Here is an 18,470-nt window from a genome sequence, read left to right on the forward strand (position 1 = left end):
GCACTGCATATTTTGGTGGTTTTAATAGCATTTATTGTTTAAATGTATTTTTGAGACAGCACAACATATTGCAAAAGAGTTAGCTTATATTTTTGAATGACTTGGAGATCAGCTATTCTTAAATGAACAGTGTGTGAGGGTTTTAATTATTTTTTTCTCCTTAAAGAGTTATCAGGTAGATTTATATGTAAGTGATTTATGATAGAAATCTAGTATTTTTAATGGGTATTTTTTCATCTAGGTCACTAAACAAAATAATAACCTATTTTATTGAGAGATCTCCATGCTGGTGTATAAAGATAAATTAGGTGTTCCTACTCATAAATTAGGCAAAAGCTTGGTGTTTTGTGGGCTTTTTTACAAAATTATAAATGTCCTTGTAAATGGCTGAAAATCTCAGGTCTTTGCCGTCTGCAAATTCCTGTTAGAACCCAGGTCTCTTTCCAGTGCTGGGGCGGTGGTTGTTTGGGGACAGTGGTGGAGGAGCCTTGTCTGAGCTGCTTTGGTGCTCTCTTGCAGGTACTACCTCTGCTTGCAGCTGAGAGATGACATCGTTTCGGGTCGGCTGCCCTGCTCGTTCGTCACGCTGGCCCTGCTGGGCTCCTACACCGTGCAGTCGGAGCTCGGTGACTACGACCCAGACGAGTACGGCAGCGACTACATCAGCGAATTCCGCTTCGCGCCAAACCACACTAAAGAGCTGGAGGACAAAGTGATCGAGCTGCACAAGAGCCACAGGTAAGCAGAGGGCATCGGTGTGAGCTCTAGCTTCAGGTACCATCTTGGTGCATCAGGAGATGTTAAATTCTGAAGTGGTGTACTTAATTGGCAAGACTCCTCTGTTTGTCTTTGGATAGAGAAGAGCTTTGCAGCATGTGAGTCTGCTCTAGAGCTGTGGCTCTGGTAGGTACCTAAGGGGTATGGCTGTAGTTCTGAAAATGTTTTCCAGCTGCTGGATTTTCTTTTGGATTCTGTTTCCTTAACATTTATGCTAGAACTGGTTACTTTTCCACAGGGGAATGACACCTGCAGAAGCTGAGATGCATTTCTTGGAGAATGCCAAAAAACTATCAATGTATGGAGTAGATCTCCATCATGCCAAGGTATGTAGTTTAGTTCTTTCACTGGCCATATGTCTCCTGTGGCATAGTACATAGCACATGGATCTGCATGGAATCCCTGATTTATTTTTTCTTGTATTTTTGAGACACGAATTTTGTGGGATGGATTATGTGTCAACATGAGGAAAGGTGACTCATGAAATAAGTGTAAATATATCCTGTAACCATAACATAACTTATCCTGTAGATCCAAAGAAGTTGCACATCAACTTTCGTGTTGATTTAGCAGTGCTATCCTTGAGGAAAATACTGAATGGATGGTGATGAGGGAGGATTTTAGAAGCTGTCCAGAGAGTAGTCAATTTTCATTTAATTCAGCTACATTTTCCAGTTTAATAAGGCCAACCATGCTATCTTAGCTGGATAGCAGATCATTTCTATGTTGCAAAGGACTTTCAAGCAATTATTTAGCTGATGACCTAATCAGGTTGATGATAATTGGGAGACAGCAGCTTGTTTCTCTCCTGAAGTGTGGTTGTTGCAGTTGACAGGGAGGGCAGTAATTCTCCTGGAAACATTCTTCCATGATCAAGTATTTTCTCTAATCATCAGCAGGCTAAGTTATGAATAAAACATGGTTATTCTTACTGTGGCTTAGGAGAGCCACCTATTAGCCTTGTGTTGGTTGTCTGATTTTTGGTTTTAAATTTTCTTTCCAAATAAATAATTACTATTGTTTTCTTTACTCTTCAGAGTAAGACTAATGGATTTTAACATTTTTGAGGTTAGCAAGCATCCTTGGCAAATGAATATGGAAACAAAGAATTCTGCCCTGTGGAGAAAACTGCATTTTCTATAAAGGTCAAATTATTGTGAGCCTGTTTTTTTGCTGCAGCAGATCCTTTCAAGAATTACGATAAATTTGCAGCTTGGATCTTGAAAGAGCCTGCAACCGTGTCCCTGGGGCATTTTGTAGGAGCTGTGCATGTGTGGTAGAAAATTCAAGGCAATCTTTTGTGTTCTGTTAATTGCCTTCACTGAAAATGAAGAATCTGTGTACAGCTCAATGGGCAACACCTACCAGGAGGGATGCCACTGCCTTCCCTGTATCCTGCAGATACGCACACTGTCTTGAGGGATATTTGGAGCAGAGAGAAATCGATTGGCAAATGTCACTTGATAGTTTTCTTTCTGATGCAAAGAAATCCAAAAACCAGCTACTAAATGGATTACGGTTTTAAAGAAGTTACAAGCTTTGTTACTGAAAATTTTACATAACATAACATTAAGGCCTAAGTATTTTTTCAGAATACTGGAGAAAAGCTGTGAAGTTTAAGATGGGTTTTTGTAAGATAACCAATTCATTTATTCTTTGCTGAAAAAGTATTAGTATCCTGGTTTGCTCTTCTTTTTTTTTTCATATTGAAAGACTCAGAACAAGAGAAGTTAGTAGAAAAGCTAATCTCTCTTCAAACTGATGCTTTTTATTTTAAAAAGCTGAGGTGATAACCAAGGTGTGTCTGTCTGTGAGTTAGGAAACTTGACAGTCATCTTGAAAATTGAGCTGAAGGTGGGAAAAGTGGACTCTGCGTGAGAAGTCATGTTTAGTTTTAATTAGGTCTTCCAGAGAGATCTGAAGGTGTCAGGCTAGGGGACAAGTATCTCTGTGCATGCCTTTTTGAAGTTGTGCCCTGGCAAATGTCTTTTCGTAAATGTCAATTCATTAAGGCTGTGCCAATATCCTCAGTGTTGGACAGATGTTGGACTCAACAGCTCTCATTAGAACTAGTTCTCAGTTATCCAGTGCAAAGCTGTGATGAAAAATATGTTCAAATAGATCTGTCCTCTGGGTGTCACCATTATGAGGAAGTCCCCCCATCCATATGCAGATCTACAGGGATGTGCCTCAGACATTACAGCTAACAGGTTTCTGCCCTATGCAACCACATGGCTCCTGAAAAAAGCCAAATTATTTTATTCAGGTTTCATTTTACACTAGTAGTATTACATTGGAAAACATTCTCTGACACCAACAAGTAACAGAAGACTTGGATAAACTTAGATCTGCAGCAAAGGTGGAGATAAGGGAAGAAGGCATTCCAATAAGTTTTTGAGAAAGGGTATCAAAAAAAGAAGCCCCTTGCACCTGCAGAACTGTGCCATTTGTGAGCACACTTGCATTTCAGGCATTCACCAGGCAGTGTGATTACTGCAGTGAGACCTTGTTTTCTAGACTGTATTGTATTTGGACACTGTTCTTTGCTTAGGAAAGTGAAACAAAAGTACACTGAAAAAATTTGCTTTGTTTTTTTGTAGTGCCTGAAGGTAATACCACACAAGAGCTGTATTTAGAAAAAAAATTATCTTTAAGAGGTGATACCATCGTTGTTGGAACATATGTCCTCTATTGATGTGCTTTGTAATACTGAAATGGCTTCATGGCAGTATTTCTATGTTGTGATATCAAAACTTTTTTTTTTTTTAATTTCAAGCTGCACCGTAGCTGTTTCTTCATGACTGACCACGCATACCATTGTGCTGGTCTTGAAATGTAATCAGATTTTCACCGAGTGCCTAAAAGATAGCTGGCTGGGAAAACCAGAGGAAAATGATGACTTCATTTCATGATTGTCATAGGGTGACATCTTCATAGCATCTGTGATCAGGCTTTTTTGACTTTAGGTTATTTAAAAACAATTTTTGAAGAACACAATTACTTTAAAGTGGATTCTTCTTTACTAAATCAGCACTAGTACTTAGCTAAACAAAGATACACTGATAGAAGATAATGAAAATTGGTTTTAGACTATTTGAAGACTTCTAAAGGGAAAAAAAATCTGTATTTCTTACTTTAAAACCACATATTTATGGATATGTTCTGATAGGTCTGTGGACAAATCTGTAATGCTATTGTGTCTTAGCTACAGCCTCCTGTCAAGCGTAGGTTGTAGCACAGGCACAGTCGCACACTTTTAGAAAATAATTGTTACTGGTCCAAATGCCCAACTTTATGCCCACTGAGAATTTCAAAGTGGAAATACTGGCAAAGGCATAAGAGCATTAAATAAACCAACAAGCCTACTAAAGCCAAGATGAGCAAACTACAGAAGGAAAATCTAAGGAGCCACAAGGCTTAGTCATGGAGATAAGTGATATGAGGAGAAGTAAATTTGTATGCTGTCATACTTATTTTCAATCTGGTATTTATGCTAATAACCCTTTTTTTATTATGCTAATAAAACTTTGCTATATGATTGATATCTTTCTTTTAATGACATCTAAAATTTCCCTCCTCCTTTTGAAGTCTTTGTAAAATATAAGGAAACACTGGAAACCCTCAGTTTTCTTCACCCTTCCCAACCTTACTATTATTTGCATGAATGCATTCAGTGAGTAGGGTAGTGCTTAGAAATCAGGTCACTACAGCTGATGCATTAAAAAGACATAGCTCAGATAGAAACACGGGATACAGGAATCTGTAGTACTGTAGCATGCAAGGATAGAAATACTCAACAAAGTGCATTGCTTGCTGTTCCAGGATTCTGAAGGAGTGGAAATCATGCTAGGAGTCTGTGCAAGTGGACTCTTAATATATCGAGACAGGCTCAGAATAAACAGATTTGCCTGGCCAAAGGTTTTGAAAATTTCCTACAAGAGAAACAACTTCTACATCAAAATCCGACCAGGGGAGGTAAGGACATTCTGATTCTCTTAAGCGGATGAACGTCTTGAAAAAACATGAGTTTTTACTGATTTGTTGATTTGTTTTGTCTTATATGCTTTTAACATTCCTCTCCATTTATATTTCCTAATTTATGCTGCTTCTCTTAGAAAACATTAGGTATATACTTTCTTTAAATTACAGGTAAAGAACAACTTTGGTACTTTTCTGTTTACATCCATGAGCTGATGTAAGGAACAAATATGGCCATTGGCACATAATAAGCTCACCCGTATTATGAATACTTTGGGCATTTAAGTAGCATAGTGCTTATTCATGGAGAGCTTGCTATCCTCCCTCATGTTGTACATGAAACTGGCATTTATCTCACTCAATAAGAGATGTAGACAGGCCATGCCAAACTCTATAAACATATCAGACCAGTGTATTTAGAGCACTTCGGGTGGCTGCGCACATTAGCCCTCCCAGGCCCACCGGAGCGCCTGTTCTGGCTCTGGAGAAGGGGATGTGAAACCTCGTACAGCGAGTGCCCTCTCGTGGCTCAGCTGGATGTGAAAAAAATACCGACCTCATGGGCTCGGCGTGCGCTCACCCAGAAATCATGGATATCATGGAATGGTTTGGGTTGGAAGGGACCTTAATGACCATCTAGTTCCAACCCCTCTGCCGTGGGAAGGGATGCCATCCGCTAGACTCGGTTGTTCAAAGCTCCATCCAACCTGGTCTATAAGATGATAACTTAAAAAACTCAGGATCACGGGCGAAGGAGGATTTCCATTTTCAATGCCAGTACATTAACTGGCCAGTAATAGATGAAAACCCCGTATCCATTTAGAGTGTGGAGCTGTATAGCAGGACAGAAATCACTTTAATAAGGACTGGCCTTTCTCTCTTAATGCAGCCAATGCCTATGGGACTGACTTAATAACTGACCTGGGAAACTTGCTGGGGTTCCCCACTCCAGAGCCTGAGCCGTTTTTAGAGTCCTAAACTGAAATCCTCAAACCTACATCTCCTGCCCTCTGCAGACAGAGTTCTAGTAAATGAGTTTCCAGCCCTGAGTTTGATTTTAAAAACCCAGACAAATAGCCACTGTCATTCCTAGTGCCTGCACTGAAGCTCTCCACCACTGCTACTCTGTTGAGCTCTGCTGGTCTTGGTACACAGTATCCTGTGACCAGGTCATAGTTCTCTGTGCAAAATAATCAATGCAGCCTCTGTCCAAATTACATTTGATGATAATGTGATTCACTATCCCACATCATCTTTATTATTTTGCTGTTTCCTGCCTTATTTCCCTGTCAGCTCCTGTAGGGATCCAGACTTCCTTACAAGTGGCCTTTTGTCTACCTTCCCTCCATCACAGAAACTCTGTTTTCTGCTCAGCTGTCTGCCATCAACATGTTACAGCAAATACAGTTGGCACAGCCTTTGCATCTGGAATACATAAATTTGCAGCACAATCTGAAGAGGTCTCTTTATATCTCTGGACAACTCTTGTCAATTACCTGTCTTGCCTCATCCTCCTCAGATGAATTAGCTCTAACCACTGTGATTTACTAATGGTAGTACTTTCTCTGTAAATATCCTTAATCTAAGGCTGTGTGAGACCAAATCAGTCCCTGAGGATTGCTGCTCACCTCCAGCTATTACCAGGCTTCCCACTGTAGTTTAAACTGGTAAAAATAAATCAACAGGGTTAAAACACTTGAATGATGTTCTCTCAGAAGTCTCCCAAATCTTAACTGATCTCTTTGTATAGGGTATAAAAAACATCAGTCACCATAAGAAATCTCTTGCTCATTACCAATATTTCCCCCCGGAAGTGATCCTCAAATGCTGCCATAGATTATCATTCACAGCTTCTTTCCCAGAATACTTTCTGTAGAGTATGTACATGTGTGGTTATATACATAAGCATATACGTTCGCCCTTGCAATGAGGTGATACAGACGGAGGAAATGAAGATGAACCTGTGTACACTGTCTAAAAATAGATGCACAGCACCAAAAACATACTTATTCTTTTTTCCTACCTAGTTTGAGCAGTTTGAAAGCACTATTGGGTTTAAGTTGCCAAATCATCGTGCTGCAAAGCGCTTATGGAAAGTGTGTGTTGAACACCATACATTTTTCAGGTATGTGGATTTCTTTTCCTAAAGGTGTGATATAAAACGCAACAGAAAAATATCAATTCTGTCAGCAGAGACAAAACCCTTCAAATCAAATTGTCTTTTTGATCATGAGGTACCTCTGAGCAGATGAAGATTATTGCTTTTTCAAAATTTGAGATGTTGCACCCAAATTATTCATGCTATTTCAGATGGATACTGCTTAAAATTACCACATGGTTCTAATTAATCATTTTGCTTTATCTGTGCAACGATATTATCAGCTGCTATAATTAAAGAGATGAAGGACTCTGCTGCACTACTGCATAGAAGCTTGCATAGGGAAAACAACTTATATGGAAGATTGCTGGGGGATGTGGGTAGGAGTTTAAAAAGAAGAATATTTATATTTAATTATATATGAAAGTACAGACAGTAGTAGGCCATGGTTTTTTTTGGTCACCCAGAATACCCAACCCACAGCTGTAATTTTTGGATTACTAAGGAGTTTTGCAGCTATTTTTTTGACTTCTAAGAACTGAGAAAAGTTTAGGATCGTGAAATAAGTCCTGTAATTAGTTTGTGCTAAGATAGTCATTAAATAGGTACTTAACAAGGAAAACCCAAAAGGGTGATGTTTTCAATAATTTGAAAGGGTGTTCAGTGTTTAAGAACCCCCTCTGGGGAATATTTGGGAGTACTGAAGAATTTCCCTCCTTTCTTAAAACGGTTGGTTCAGGCTGTCTGTACATTCATATGAAATGCAGTCTTAGCAGCAAAAAATCTGAAGAGAAATGAAGTGTGCATTTTTTGGGTATATTCTGATTTTTAATGAAAGATCAGTGTCTGAAGCATAGACTCTGGAGAATGGCTTCTTCAGCCAGATACCATGCCCAAAATACAGAGCGGGGGGAGAGCTCAAACCTGAAAAATGTCTACACCCCTGTGAATGAATACTGCCTGTCATTCACTGGAAATCAATTCTGGCCCTGTCCTCATCACCGTGTTAAATTTGAAGAGCTACATCTGCATTCCAGCCCAATGAGGGCCTCTGGTACAAGGAACACCTTATTTTTAGTTTTGGTAATCAGAAAATAGTAAATCTGATTTTCAAGCATGAAGGAGCTGAGTGATTCTTGCCCATTTCGAAGAACTCAGATCTTCAAATGCTTTAGCTAAGTGTTTTTGTCATGCTGTATGAGGGGCATCCTTTGATTCCCTTTTAGCCACAGGCCGGTGAGGCGCAGGTTACGATGGAGAGTGATACCCAGCAGTCGTCTTCTCTGCTGTGCAGAAACAGTGGACTGATTTTGGAGGAGGGGGAATAACACGTGCATTGCTTGGTGTGTTTTAGGCTCCTGCTGCCAGAAGCACCTCCAAAGAAGTTCCTCACATTGGGCTCCAAGTTTCGCTACAGCGGCCGGACACAGGCCCAGACAAGAAGAGCCAGTGCCCTCATAGACCGTCCTGCACCTTACTTTGAGCGCTCCTCTAGTAAACGTTACACCATGTCTCGCAGCTTAGATGGGGGTAAGGTCCTCTCAACTGACCTTGTCAAAAGTTATCATCACAGTGGTCACTGCTTTAGGTTAGGTGTTAAGCTCATCATCTCCTCTCCTTGAGATGTGGCTGAGTGGAGGCCACAAGTACCTGCATGTGCAGTGCAGGGGTAAAGGAGGATGCAGAGAAATTCCATGCTAAATGTACTGCCGGCGTTCTTACAAAGTGTTTGGCTGGAGGATGTCCTTTGGAGCCCACTCTTCACAGAGCCTCTGTCCTTGGGCTCGTATCTCCTGCCCTTTGGGGAAGGATGGGATGGACCTGCCTGCCCAAGAAAGTCAGGCTTCAACGCTTTTTCAGGGTTTGCACGTGTGACTGTTTGGGTTTTGGCTGAATCTGAGATTTTCTCCTGTGTAGGTTTTTCACTTAAGTTTGTTACAATCCAGAAATTATTAATTATTTCCTTTGGGTAATAACACTTGATTCCAATTACCTCACATCCTGCTCCAATGAGCACTGAGACCTTTTTCAGACATTATTTTTGAAGGTATGAAATGGAGAGTAACATGCATAGGTTAATAGTACATCCTTCCTCTCTTTATCCTTGGTTCATGGAGATCACGGTTCTGCTGCTGACTTTGGTTAAATCAGTGTGTAGTTCAGAGTGTCAGCTCCCATCAGCTATTACTGTTGTCAGCTGTTGAGTAAAAAGAGGTAGTGTTGTAGTTTATTTTTGTAGAAAAAAAGAGACTGGGGCTAAACTCAGATTCATTACAGATTAAAAAAAAAGGTGAATTATCTTGCAGGATATCACAAATTGAAATGAGCATAATTGGTGGTGGGAATGGGGAGAAGATTTGATTTAAAAGTACGAGTGACAAGCCTTTTTCTTTCCCTCTAAAGGTGCTGTTTGTCATTAATTATTTTGGAATCTTCTAATTCTGATGTGCTTCTTGCTCGTTACCAAGCAACTGGTGACCTGATTGCTGTGCATGTGTTTCAAAGCAGAAATTATCCTTCTGCATTATTTTGTTTGTAACATCTAAACAAGATGTCTTCCTCTACTCCCTTTTGCTTTCTCTTGCCTCCTAAATTTAATCCCAAGAGACAAGATACCTGAAACCCTTTATACAGCATTTGTTAGACTCTGCAAGGTTTTTATGATGTTAATTTGCTCAAGTGAAAATGGGGGAAAGAGGTTTTTTAAATCAATGCTTATGATCTCTTCACTAGTGTTGTTACTATAATGCAGATGTGTCTGTAACATTCTGCATTGTGCTTACATTGTGACCCAGACTCTATCATTTGTTACAGATGTAAGTTTATAAATTTGAGTAATCCTACTGGGTTTAGAAATTAGTTACCCAATAGTCAAGAGCAAGGTCTGGGAATGTGTTAAAGTTTTGATTACATTCTATCTGTAAAGGTACTATTTTTTCAAAATAACTTTTATATTTAAATCTGCTTAATTATTGAGCACTTGCATTTTAAAATATTCTGATTGGGTGCGCTGAACTGAATGTCATCACTTTGCAGAATTTTTTAGGATAATGAGCTCACCTAACTGGCAGACTTTAGTACTCAATAATACAAGGATCACATTTCTTTTTTCTCAGGTATTATGCCTGTGTTATATCAATATTGTCATTTTCTGTAATGCAGCATGTTACTAAATCTGCATTTGATCTGCATTTTTATATTCTGACAGATTTTAGAAAAAAAATCTCTTCCACCCCCATGACTGATGTCATAGCTGGTTCTCCTTATGTTTCCTGCCCGATAACTGTGGCAACGCGTTGCTTTTTTTTTTTTGTCTGGTGTTTTACTACAGTAGTAATTTTAACGGCTTGCTAACATTTAACAACTGTGTATACACACATTAACTACAGTAATGTGTGTATACACATCCATAATATATGTGTATGCATATAAAAGCTATGAGCTTCATTTCAAGTAAACAGTTTATTTAAATGTATGCACATGCTTCTGGTTTCCTGAAACATGACATAGTTGTGTTTTCAGCATTATTTCAAATGTTTTTCTAAACCGGCTTTTTTGATTTTATGCAGCTTCTCAGCAAAAGCTATTTCAGATTTTCCCTCTTTAAATATTTGCTTTTAGCATCAGTGAATGAAAACCATGAAATGTACATGAAGGATTCTGTGTCTGCTGCAGAGGTTGGTACTGGCCAGTACGCCACAACAAAGGGCATCTCTCAGACCAACTTGATAACCACTGTGACTCCAGAGAAAAAGACAGAAGAGGACAAAGTTGATGAAGAGGGCAAAAAGAAGAGAGCAGAGGAAGTCACCCCGATTTCAGCAATACGCCATGACACCAAGGTAGAATTTTCACAGTTTTGTATTAAACAGGGCTGCCTGGAGAGTGCTTGGAGAAACACAGAATTTTTAGGGAGGGGGGAGAATGAGGAAATAAAACTGGTTCTGCGAAAGGAAATATACTATGTGCATATACGTGTCTTGAATCAGTGTTTTTGTAGTCCTTTCAGTTTTTGTATGATGTTGTAAAAGTTAGTTCCTGCCTTGGACTGTTTTTTGAAATATGTTTAACAGTCAGAATGATGTTTTTCACACAGCATTCAACAACTCTTTAGGAAATACCCAGAAGTGGCCTGGTGGTGCATGTTTGTTCTTCTGGTTTTCGGTCATATTTTGACTTCAGTATGGCCATCCTGGTTTTCTATTTTGACAAGGCAACAAAATAGTTCTGTATTCTTGTATATAGCTCTGTGCTTTAAAATATTCCTCTTCTCCTTCTCATAACACTGTTTTCTTGCATGAATTTCAGTGGGCATTTTTTCTCTATTAACTTCTGGATATTAATCTGCTGTTATAAGCAATTTTTTTTCTGGCTTACAAAATTATTTGCTTCACTTGTTTGAAGTTTGTGTTTAAGAAAGCAGTTTTTATTGATGGTTCTCTTCTCAATTGTTAAATTTGAGTCATCCCTCATCATCTTCAATCCCAGCAACACCCCACACACATACACACATGGTTGTGCATACTATCTACTGAGATATTAATACAGGGTAAACCAAACAGGAGGATGGAGAAAATAGTGAATAGAGATTGACAGGGAAGAGAAATATGGTAGAATAACATTCAGAAAGTGTACTGTGGAATGCACTTGCTATACAAGTAAGGTTAACCCTCATCTTTTAGGAAGAAAAACATATATATTTACATCCACAGAACTGTCAAGTATGCAAATGTTAAAACCTGAACTTTTAGCTTTATCATATAATGCCAAGATAAGCAACATAGTGAAAGGATCAAGTCCTCAAAAAGAGTTGCAGTTAAGGTACTGAAAACCAGAAACAAATTGAGTTACTGAAAATTGTGAATGAGAAAAGGTTTTCTTCTTGAAAGTGTGTGCTGTAATTGTAACATTTAAAAGATAATGTCTACAAAATTTAACTGGGGTCTTCTTGAAACTCCATTAGTTTCCACATAGAGAAAGAATGGTGAAAATCAAATATGTAGAAAACATCCAACAGAAGCTAGTTCCGTTCCAACTGTTTGTTGATTTAAGTCCATGAAGGGATCAGTTGCATTTTGAAGATCATCTAGTTATTTCTTACATATGGCTAGAAATACTCAAAGATATTTTAGGAGACTAATTTGATGGAACTTAAATATGCACAAATGATTGATTTTTACCCCCCACTCAAGAGATGAATTCTGTTTAAATCTTTATAAATAGAGTTTCAGTTCTGTAATCCTACAGAGATCTCAGTCCTGCTTCCACATGGACCTGCTAACAGATTTGTCTGTCATCATAAAGAGAATGTCTCAAGAAACACAAGACAAGCTTGAAATCAAATCCCTTTTTAAGCGCATATAAATGTTTTAGATGTTTTCAGCTTTTCCATTAGGACATTTTGTCTCTTTTATCCATGTGTATTTAAGTACCAGAAGTTATTCTAAATATTAACACTGTAAAGATGTCAGTAAGTGAATAGACTGTATTAGAAAATAATACATTTACTTTGGATTTTTACCTTCACAATATAAAGAGAAGTTATATTTGTGTGTGTATTTAGCTCACACAAAAACCTGTGAGTCCATCAGCATTAAATGTTGACTTGAGCTTACTGCGTTAAACCCATAAAGACATTTGTAAGTGGTTTGAAGCTAGGCTTGGTTCTGGTTGCTTAGTTTGGGAATACAGATTCCTTGAACTGATAGATTGTTAGAGAAGAGATAAAAGGAAATACTAAAGAGGAAGGAAAGCAGTTCTTCCATGTAATTACTTGGCTTACATCCCATTCCTACCATTAATATACCTGGTAAAGTTCAGGCTTAGTAGCAACCTGTGTCTATAACATGGATCTGCTTTTTGCCTCCAGTTCAACACCAGCTTGAACTGGAGGCAAATGTTGTTGTGGCTTTAAAGTCATTTTGCTTTTGGGAGCCTGGAATGAAAGTTAAATGGCTATTATAGCTCCTTGGAGAGATGCACTATGGATGGAGCAGCTCAGGCACTTAGGGTTTGGTCATGGATCCTGTGGGCCACTTCAGCTATGTGCACCTGGTAGATTTTGGCCAAAACATCTCTGATCTATCAGCATTGTGGCAGATGTGTCATACTGGGGTATGCATTTTGGTAATGACAGTGGTGTCTGCTTGCAGGGAGCATGTGAAATGACAGTCACCATTTCTGCTGAATCACCTCCCTCCTCCTACCAATTTTTTGTCCTCAAATGACCTGAAAGGCCAGTTGAATGTCCTACAAGTGGCATATATCAAAGAAAATCCTGCTTGTTGGTAGCCGGTATTCTTGGCATTGTGGTAAAACTTGTAGCAAAAGCATCAGGGGCATTTTGGCTCTTCACTATGGGTAAAGGGTCACATTTTGATTATGAGAAGATGTGGCTGTGTGGGGCAAGGACCTCTCTCTAGCCATCCCCCCTTCAGATCCCCAGTGAAAGATGATGGGGTTTGCTGAGCCACAGGTCTCAGCTGCCTTCTTTCAGTGTACGGGCGATGATGTGGCTGCGTGGAGGGGCTGGCAGGGTGCATGACTGTGAGGGGGTGAGCCCCCAGCACTGCCTGCTTGGGCTCACACTGAGCAGAGGTGAAGGCAGGGCTGTGGGGATGGCCAGCAGGGACCAGTGGTGGGAGCTGTGATGAGGAATTGGCTTCTGGGATAGCTGTCGAGCTGTTTTTTTCCATCAGGAGCAGCTGATGAGTGGATTTCTTCTCTCCGACCAAACCACAATATGTTTTAATTTGGTTTCGGACCTAGATTTTTTTTTTTTTTTTTAAATATTGGAATGGAAGAATTTTAAGTCCTTGGAGTTTTAATTATTACTACTGAGATTGTCCAAGGCGTAGATGGGAAGCATCTGGCCCCCACCAGGTCTCCTCCTGAGTGCAAGAATGCTGTTACAAGTCGTGCTGGTATTAGAAATATGTTTCCTTCTTTGTTGCTCTCCATGTACTTCATGTTTGAAAACTCCTTATGATTGGAAACCAATCTTGCAGTAAGAGGAAATTGGCAGCACCTGAAACTCCCCATGTGGCCATGGAGGCTTTTATGCAAATCCTGTGCTGCAAAGGACTAGACAAACGTTGAATCAAGAAGTTGCCTTTTGTAAGCTGGAAGCGTGATTCGCTAATACCTGTGATGTGTGGCATGGGAACATGCACCGTTCGATTCAGTGGAAAGCTGTGGTGTTAAAATACTGTTTATAATTCTATATATATAATATATATTATTTATCATCACGGAAGAAAATTAACTAATTACAGTTTTCTTTTTGTCCTTTTGCTTTTGCGCCTTGTTTGCTGCTCTTTCTCTGTCACCAGCCATCTTTGCTTGGCACTGACTCCCACCACTCCTCGCCATCCTCTCAGCCTGGCCCCCATGTATCTTCAGCAAAGCTTCGCAGGAGATGCAAGGAGAGCACTCGGACAAAGTCCTTAGGCTGTGAGGCCCTCAAAGAGAGCACTCCAAAACACAGCGAGTCGGAGCCAGACTCTGACAGAAAGGGGCGAGTTTGCTCCGCCGAGCAAGACATGGCTTTTGGCTACAAGCAAAAAGCTGGCAAAGGCGGAACACTGTTTTCCTTCTCCTTGCAACTTCCAGAGTCATTTCCTTCCCTCCTGGATGACGATGGCTACCTGTCGCTCCCTAATCTCTCCGAAACCAACCTCCTGCCTGCCAGTGTGCAGCACTACCTCCCCATCCGCTCCCCCTCCCTCGTGCCTTGCTTCCTCTTCATTTTTTTCTTTCTGCTCTCTGCCTCTTTCTCAGTGCCATACGCCCTCACTCTCTCCTTTCCTCTGGCTATGTGCCTCTGCTACCTGGAGCCCAAGGCGGCCTCCTTGAGTGCCTCACTTGCCAATGACCTGAGTGACAGTTCAGAGGAAGAGGTGTGTACCTCGGCATCGAACACACTCTTTTTTGTGTTCAGTGCTTCAGTCCTAACCAGTGTTAGATTGCTGCAATAGTGGTCCTACTTTCAGAGCCTCATTTCTGTCTGTGCTGATATGTTAGAAGGGTTTTTTTTTTTTGGTTTGGGGGTTGTTGTTTTTTGTTTTGGTTTGTTTTTTTTCCTCTTTTTTTTTTTTTTTTTCTCATGCTGGAAGTACAGCTTGGAGCCCAGGGTTAGGCACAACACTGTGTGGAAGAGGCTTGGCTTGAACTGTGTCAGCTGGTGCAGAGACTTGCACTAAATTATAAGACTTTTTTTCTTCCCTCTATCAGTTTCTACTAAGGTTAGAATAGATATCTAAATAGTGGGTATTAAATATAATTTCCTGCATAACTACTGAAGTATGCAAATATATGTATATATATGTATATGTATCTATATGTAGCTTTCCAATGAGGATGAGCACCCTCACCAGCTTCAGTATGTTCAAAGTCCAGATGGACTCAGCTTTTTTGCAAAAGGCTATCAGCTATAGCTGAACCCCAGAAAAGGCTTTTTGGTCCAGCAAAACCTGGATCTCAATTTTCAGCCTTGATCCCATCTCTGCTGCAGATTAAATTGTTTTCCTATGGTTAAATCCAATGTATCAGTGAGGGGTCAGATTGGGACAGCTGTTCTGCAGCTGTTGCCAGAGCATGCCCTGTGGGCTGTCTTGACATTTGCAGTGTTAGATTAGCACTGCCAAAGCTGATGCCTCAAGCCAACCAGGGTCATCAAGGGCAAATGAACCAGCTGCAGTAGGAGTCTGCAGTGGTTCTGGGTACTGTGGATGTGGTGGTATATCCAGAAGTCGGACAGGAATCTGCTTAAGTAACTGAGTAACTGGCATCTCAGTTTTTGCTGGAGCCTGATAGTTCTTTGTTAAGAGGATAAAATAACGAGTTCAGGTTTTCCTTAATTTTCTATTTTCTTCTTCAGCTTCAAATACAAAAGTATGGTTTTGCCTTGTATATAAAGAAAGAAAACCAGATCACCTAATCGCTGACCAGCTGGCCGTGTAAAAAGCCACCTTGGCCACTTGTCGATAGTCCATTGCAGTAGCTCTCTTCAATAAACTAGCTTGAACATTCTCATCTGCTGCTGTTGGTTTTGTAAGACTTGATGCAGGATTTCATTTCCTTTTTATGGAAAGCCAAAAGTCACATCAATTTGTCTTGTAAAAAAGTCTTTAGATGCTTTTGGCTCTGTGATGCCCTACAACTAAAAAATATTGTGCAATTTCTGATAAAAGACATCCAAAATGCTGCTGTCTAATTTCTTGTCCTCATTTTGAGACAGCATTTAGGTCTCAATTTGCATTAGCTCTGCACTTGGATTAATCTAATAGCAATAGTTCCAGCTCTAGAGGCAATAATGAGGCAGTGTTTATGTAATACATTAGTCTGTTCCTTTTTCAGAAATGAGCACTTCTTTTTGTTAGTAAAGTTAGGAAGTATTGAGCATAAAATAGGGTTTTTAGTATCGCTCTTTTATGAGGGTGATTACTCTGGCAGTGCTTCCTGGCAGACAACACAGACTTGTGCCTAATCCACGGGGTATTTCTTGTTCAAAATATTGCATGAAAGTGAATATGTATTAAACTCGGGCATGTCTGCATTACATTGGCAAAACAAATCACAGCAATTACGATCACAAGGTAGGAGAGGTGCAGCCACAGCACGTCAGGAGAAGCTGCCTTGTGTCCTGCTCCAGCCCTTGCCTGCCCGTCAGCCCCACCTCAGCTGTACCTCAGCCCGTCTTGGAGCTGAGCCTGGCCTTTCTTACTCTTCACTCCAGAGGAGACCTGCCTTGCTCAGCCTTAAGTCACCATTCCCTGCTCTGTGATAACCCTAGATCTTTATTTCAAGTAGTTCAGTAATGCTGACTTTGACTCCATGGCTGTGGATTGGCTTATTAGCAGACATATATTTGCAATAAAGCAAGTTTTATGCTTTATTTAGGATTTCATTCCACTTACAGCAAAAAGAATAGGAACCTGTCCCGCCCCCACAGCTCGCAAAAGATTGCACACAGAGATGCAGAAGACTACAGCCAGTATCCTGAACCAATGCAATCAACAACATTGTTGATCTTGTTCTCCCTTGAGCTATGCATCTGGAGTCAGTCCGTGCAGTCAAAGACAGAATCTCACCCCTTGGAGTTACTGGCTTATGTGTTTGTACCTTAGCAGCTAATTTTCTATTGACTTCAAGTTCTTAAATGAACCATATGTGCCAGACTTGTGTTACAGTGCCTTGACACAATTTTTAATTATTTTTAAATGCCTACATTCATTAATTCCTCTTTGTTTCTATATTTTTTTCTTGTTTAGTAAATAGGAGTGACAATGCATTCTTTTTTTTTCTATTGCCATACCTTTGCAATTGCCTATAATGTTATAAAGACATGAGATCCTTTGTTAATAAAGAAACAATTTTCTAGCACTTTAGTGAAAGCAATTGAACCAGCCTAATAGACTACTTTGACATTACATTTCCATTTAAAAATAAATGTGGTCTGTCTCAAGAGTGGTCATGGCTTGAAAAATTACATGTAACTTGCATTCATGCACTTAGCAAGTAGTGCAAAATGCTTGTTTATTCTTCAATGGTCTGTCATACAAACCATACAAACTCTTCAAAGAATAAAAAACAAAGCAATGAAAAAATCAAAACATTGTCTTATGAAACACTGGAGTTGTCAGAAAATGACAAAAGATTGGAGGAAATTCAAAGCTAAGACTGATGCTCCATCCACGAGCAGGTTGTTCTTTTGTTCTTGTTCATTTTGATGTGATTGGAGGATGAGATGCATTGTCCTGGCTTTAAATTGCCTGCCTGGGTTACTTTAGATTATCTAAGGACCACAAAAAATCACTAACAGAAACCAGAGCTTTTACTGCTGTCAAAACAACTTGGATGTGCCAGTCTGGGGCAGTAGGGTGCACTTTACTTACTAGTTTTCCATATGCTTACCTGACATCGGAGTAGTTTTTTGAGCTCTCTTCTCAGTCTGTAGCAATTTCCACTCCACTCTCTATTAATCTTGACACTTGTGTTCTCCACTAAGATGTTCTTCATACAAAGCAGGGAGAGATCAGTCTGTGCAATGCTGTGCTTTGTTTCATTTTTATCACTCATACCTAGTAAGTGTTTGGGAGGTGGGGGGAGTTATTTTTGTTTTCTCCTGCTTTCATCCATATTTTTAAATGGAATGAGAAGTATTTTTTTCTTCTTTTAATGGCAGTTTTCTTTCTTTTTACTATCATTAACAATTATCAGCTGCTCTTTATTGGAACCGAGTGGGATCTGAGCCTTGCCATTACTCCACAGACAGACAGTAGATGGGCTGGGGGTACCATTATTTGAACTCCTTGGTAATGCAGACAGCCTCATGGTGTAAAAATGTGGAGACAAGAACAACTTCTGTACAAATGAGGGGCTGAAAGTCAGATGACTGTTAAAGTAGCTTCTTCGTTGTTGTTGTTGTTGTTGTTTTTAATTATCTTTTTCCCCTCCGGATAAAAATTTAACCCCCACTTTATATTGGCTAGATCAAAAATTAGTTCAATAATTTTCTGTAAAAAATCATTATGGGAGGAAAAGTTTGTTTAGAAAATATTAGTCACTTTTTTCCCCATTTTTTTTTTTTTTAAAGCTACCTGGCTTTCTTAAGAAA

The 18,470-nt window shown here is 39.7% G+C and overlaps 1 protein-coding gene across 20 annotated transcripts in view; it reads left to right on the plus strand.

The window, feature by feature from the left end:
- Window positions 1–18,470, plus strand: part of EPB41L3 (erythrocyte membrane protein band 4.1 like 3) — a 134,002-nt gene that overhangs the window by 100,427 nt on the left and 15,105 nt on the right. For 16 of the 20 annotated variants that reach the window (XM_058832137.1, XM_058832135.1, XM_058832143.1 and 13 more), the window contains exons 7-12: window positions 520–738; window positions 1,016–1,103; window positions 4,600–4,752; window positions 6,783–6,880; window positions 8,208–8,383; window positions 10,475–10,695. In XM_058832137.1, coding sequence (XP_058688120.1) covers window positions 520–738; window positions 1,016–1,103; window positions 4,600–4,752; window positions 6,783–6,880; window positions 8,208–8,383; window positions 10,475–10,695 — 955 coding nt within the window. The remainder of the gene's footprint in view (window positions 1–519; window positions 739–1,015; window positions 1,104–4,599; window positions 4,753–6,782; window positions 6,881–8,207; window positions 8,384–10,474; window positions 10,696–18,470) is intronic. The other 4 variants (XM_058832139.1, XM_058832154.1, XM_058832155.1 and 1 more) reach the window with 1 other exon arrangement.

Source organism: Poecile atricapillus, chromosome 2 (assembly GCF_030490865.1).
Source record: "Poecile atricapillus isolate bPoeAtr1 chromosome 2, bPoeAtr1.hap1, whole genome shotgun sequence".
Taxonomy (NCBI): domain Eukaryota; kingdom Metazoa; phylum Chordata; class Aves; order Passeriformes; family Paridae; genus Poecile; species Poecile atricapillus.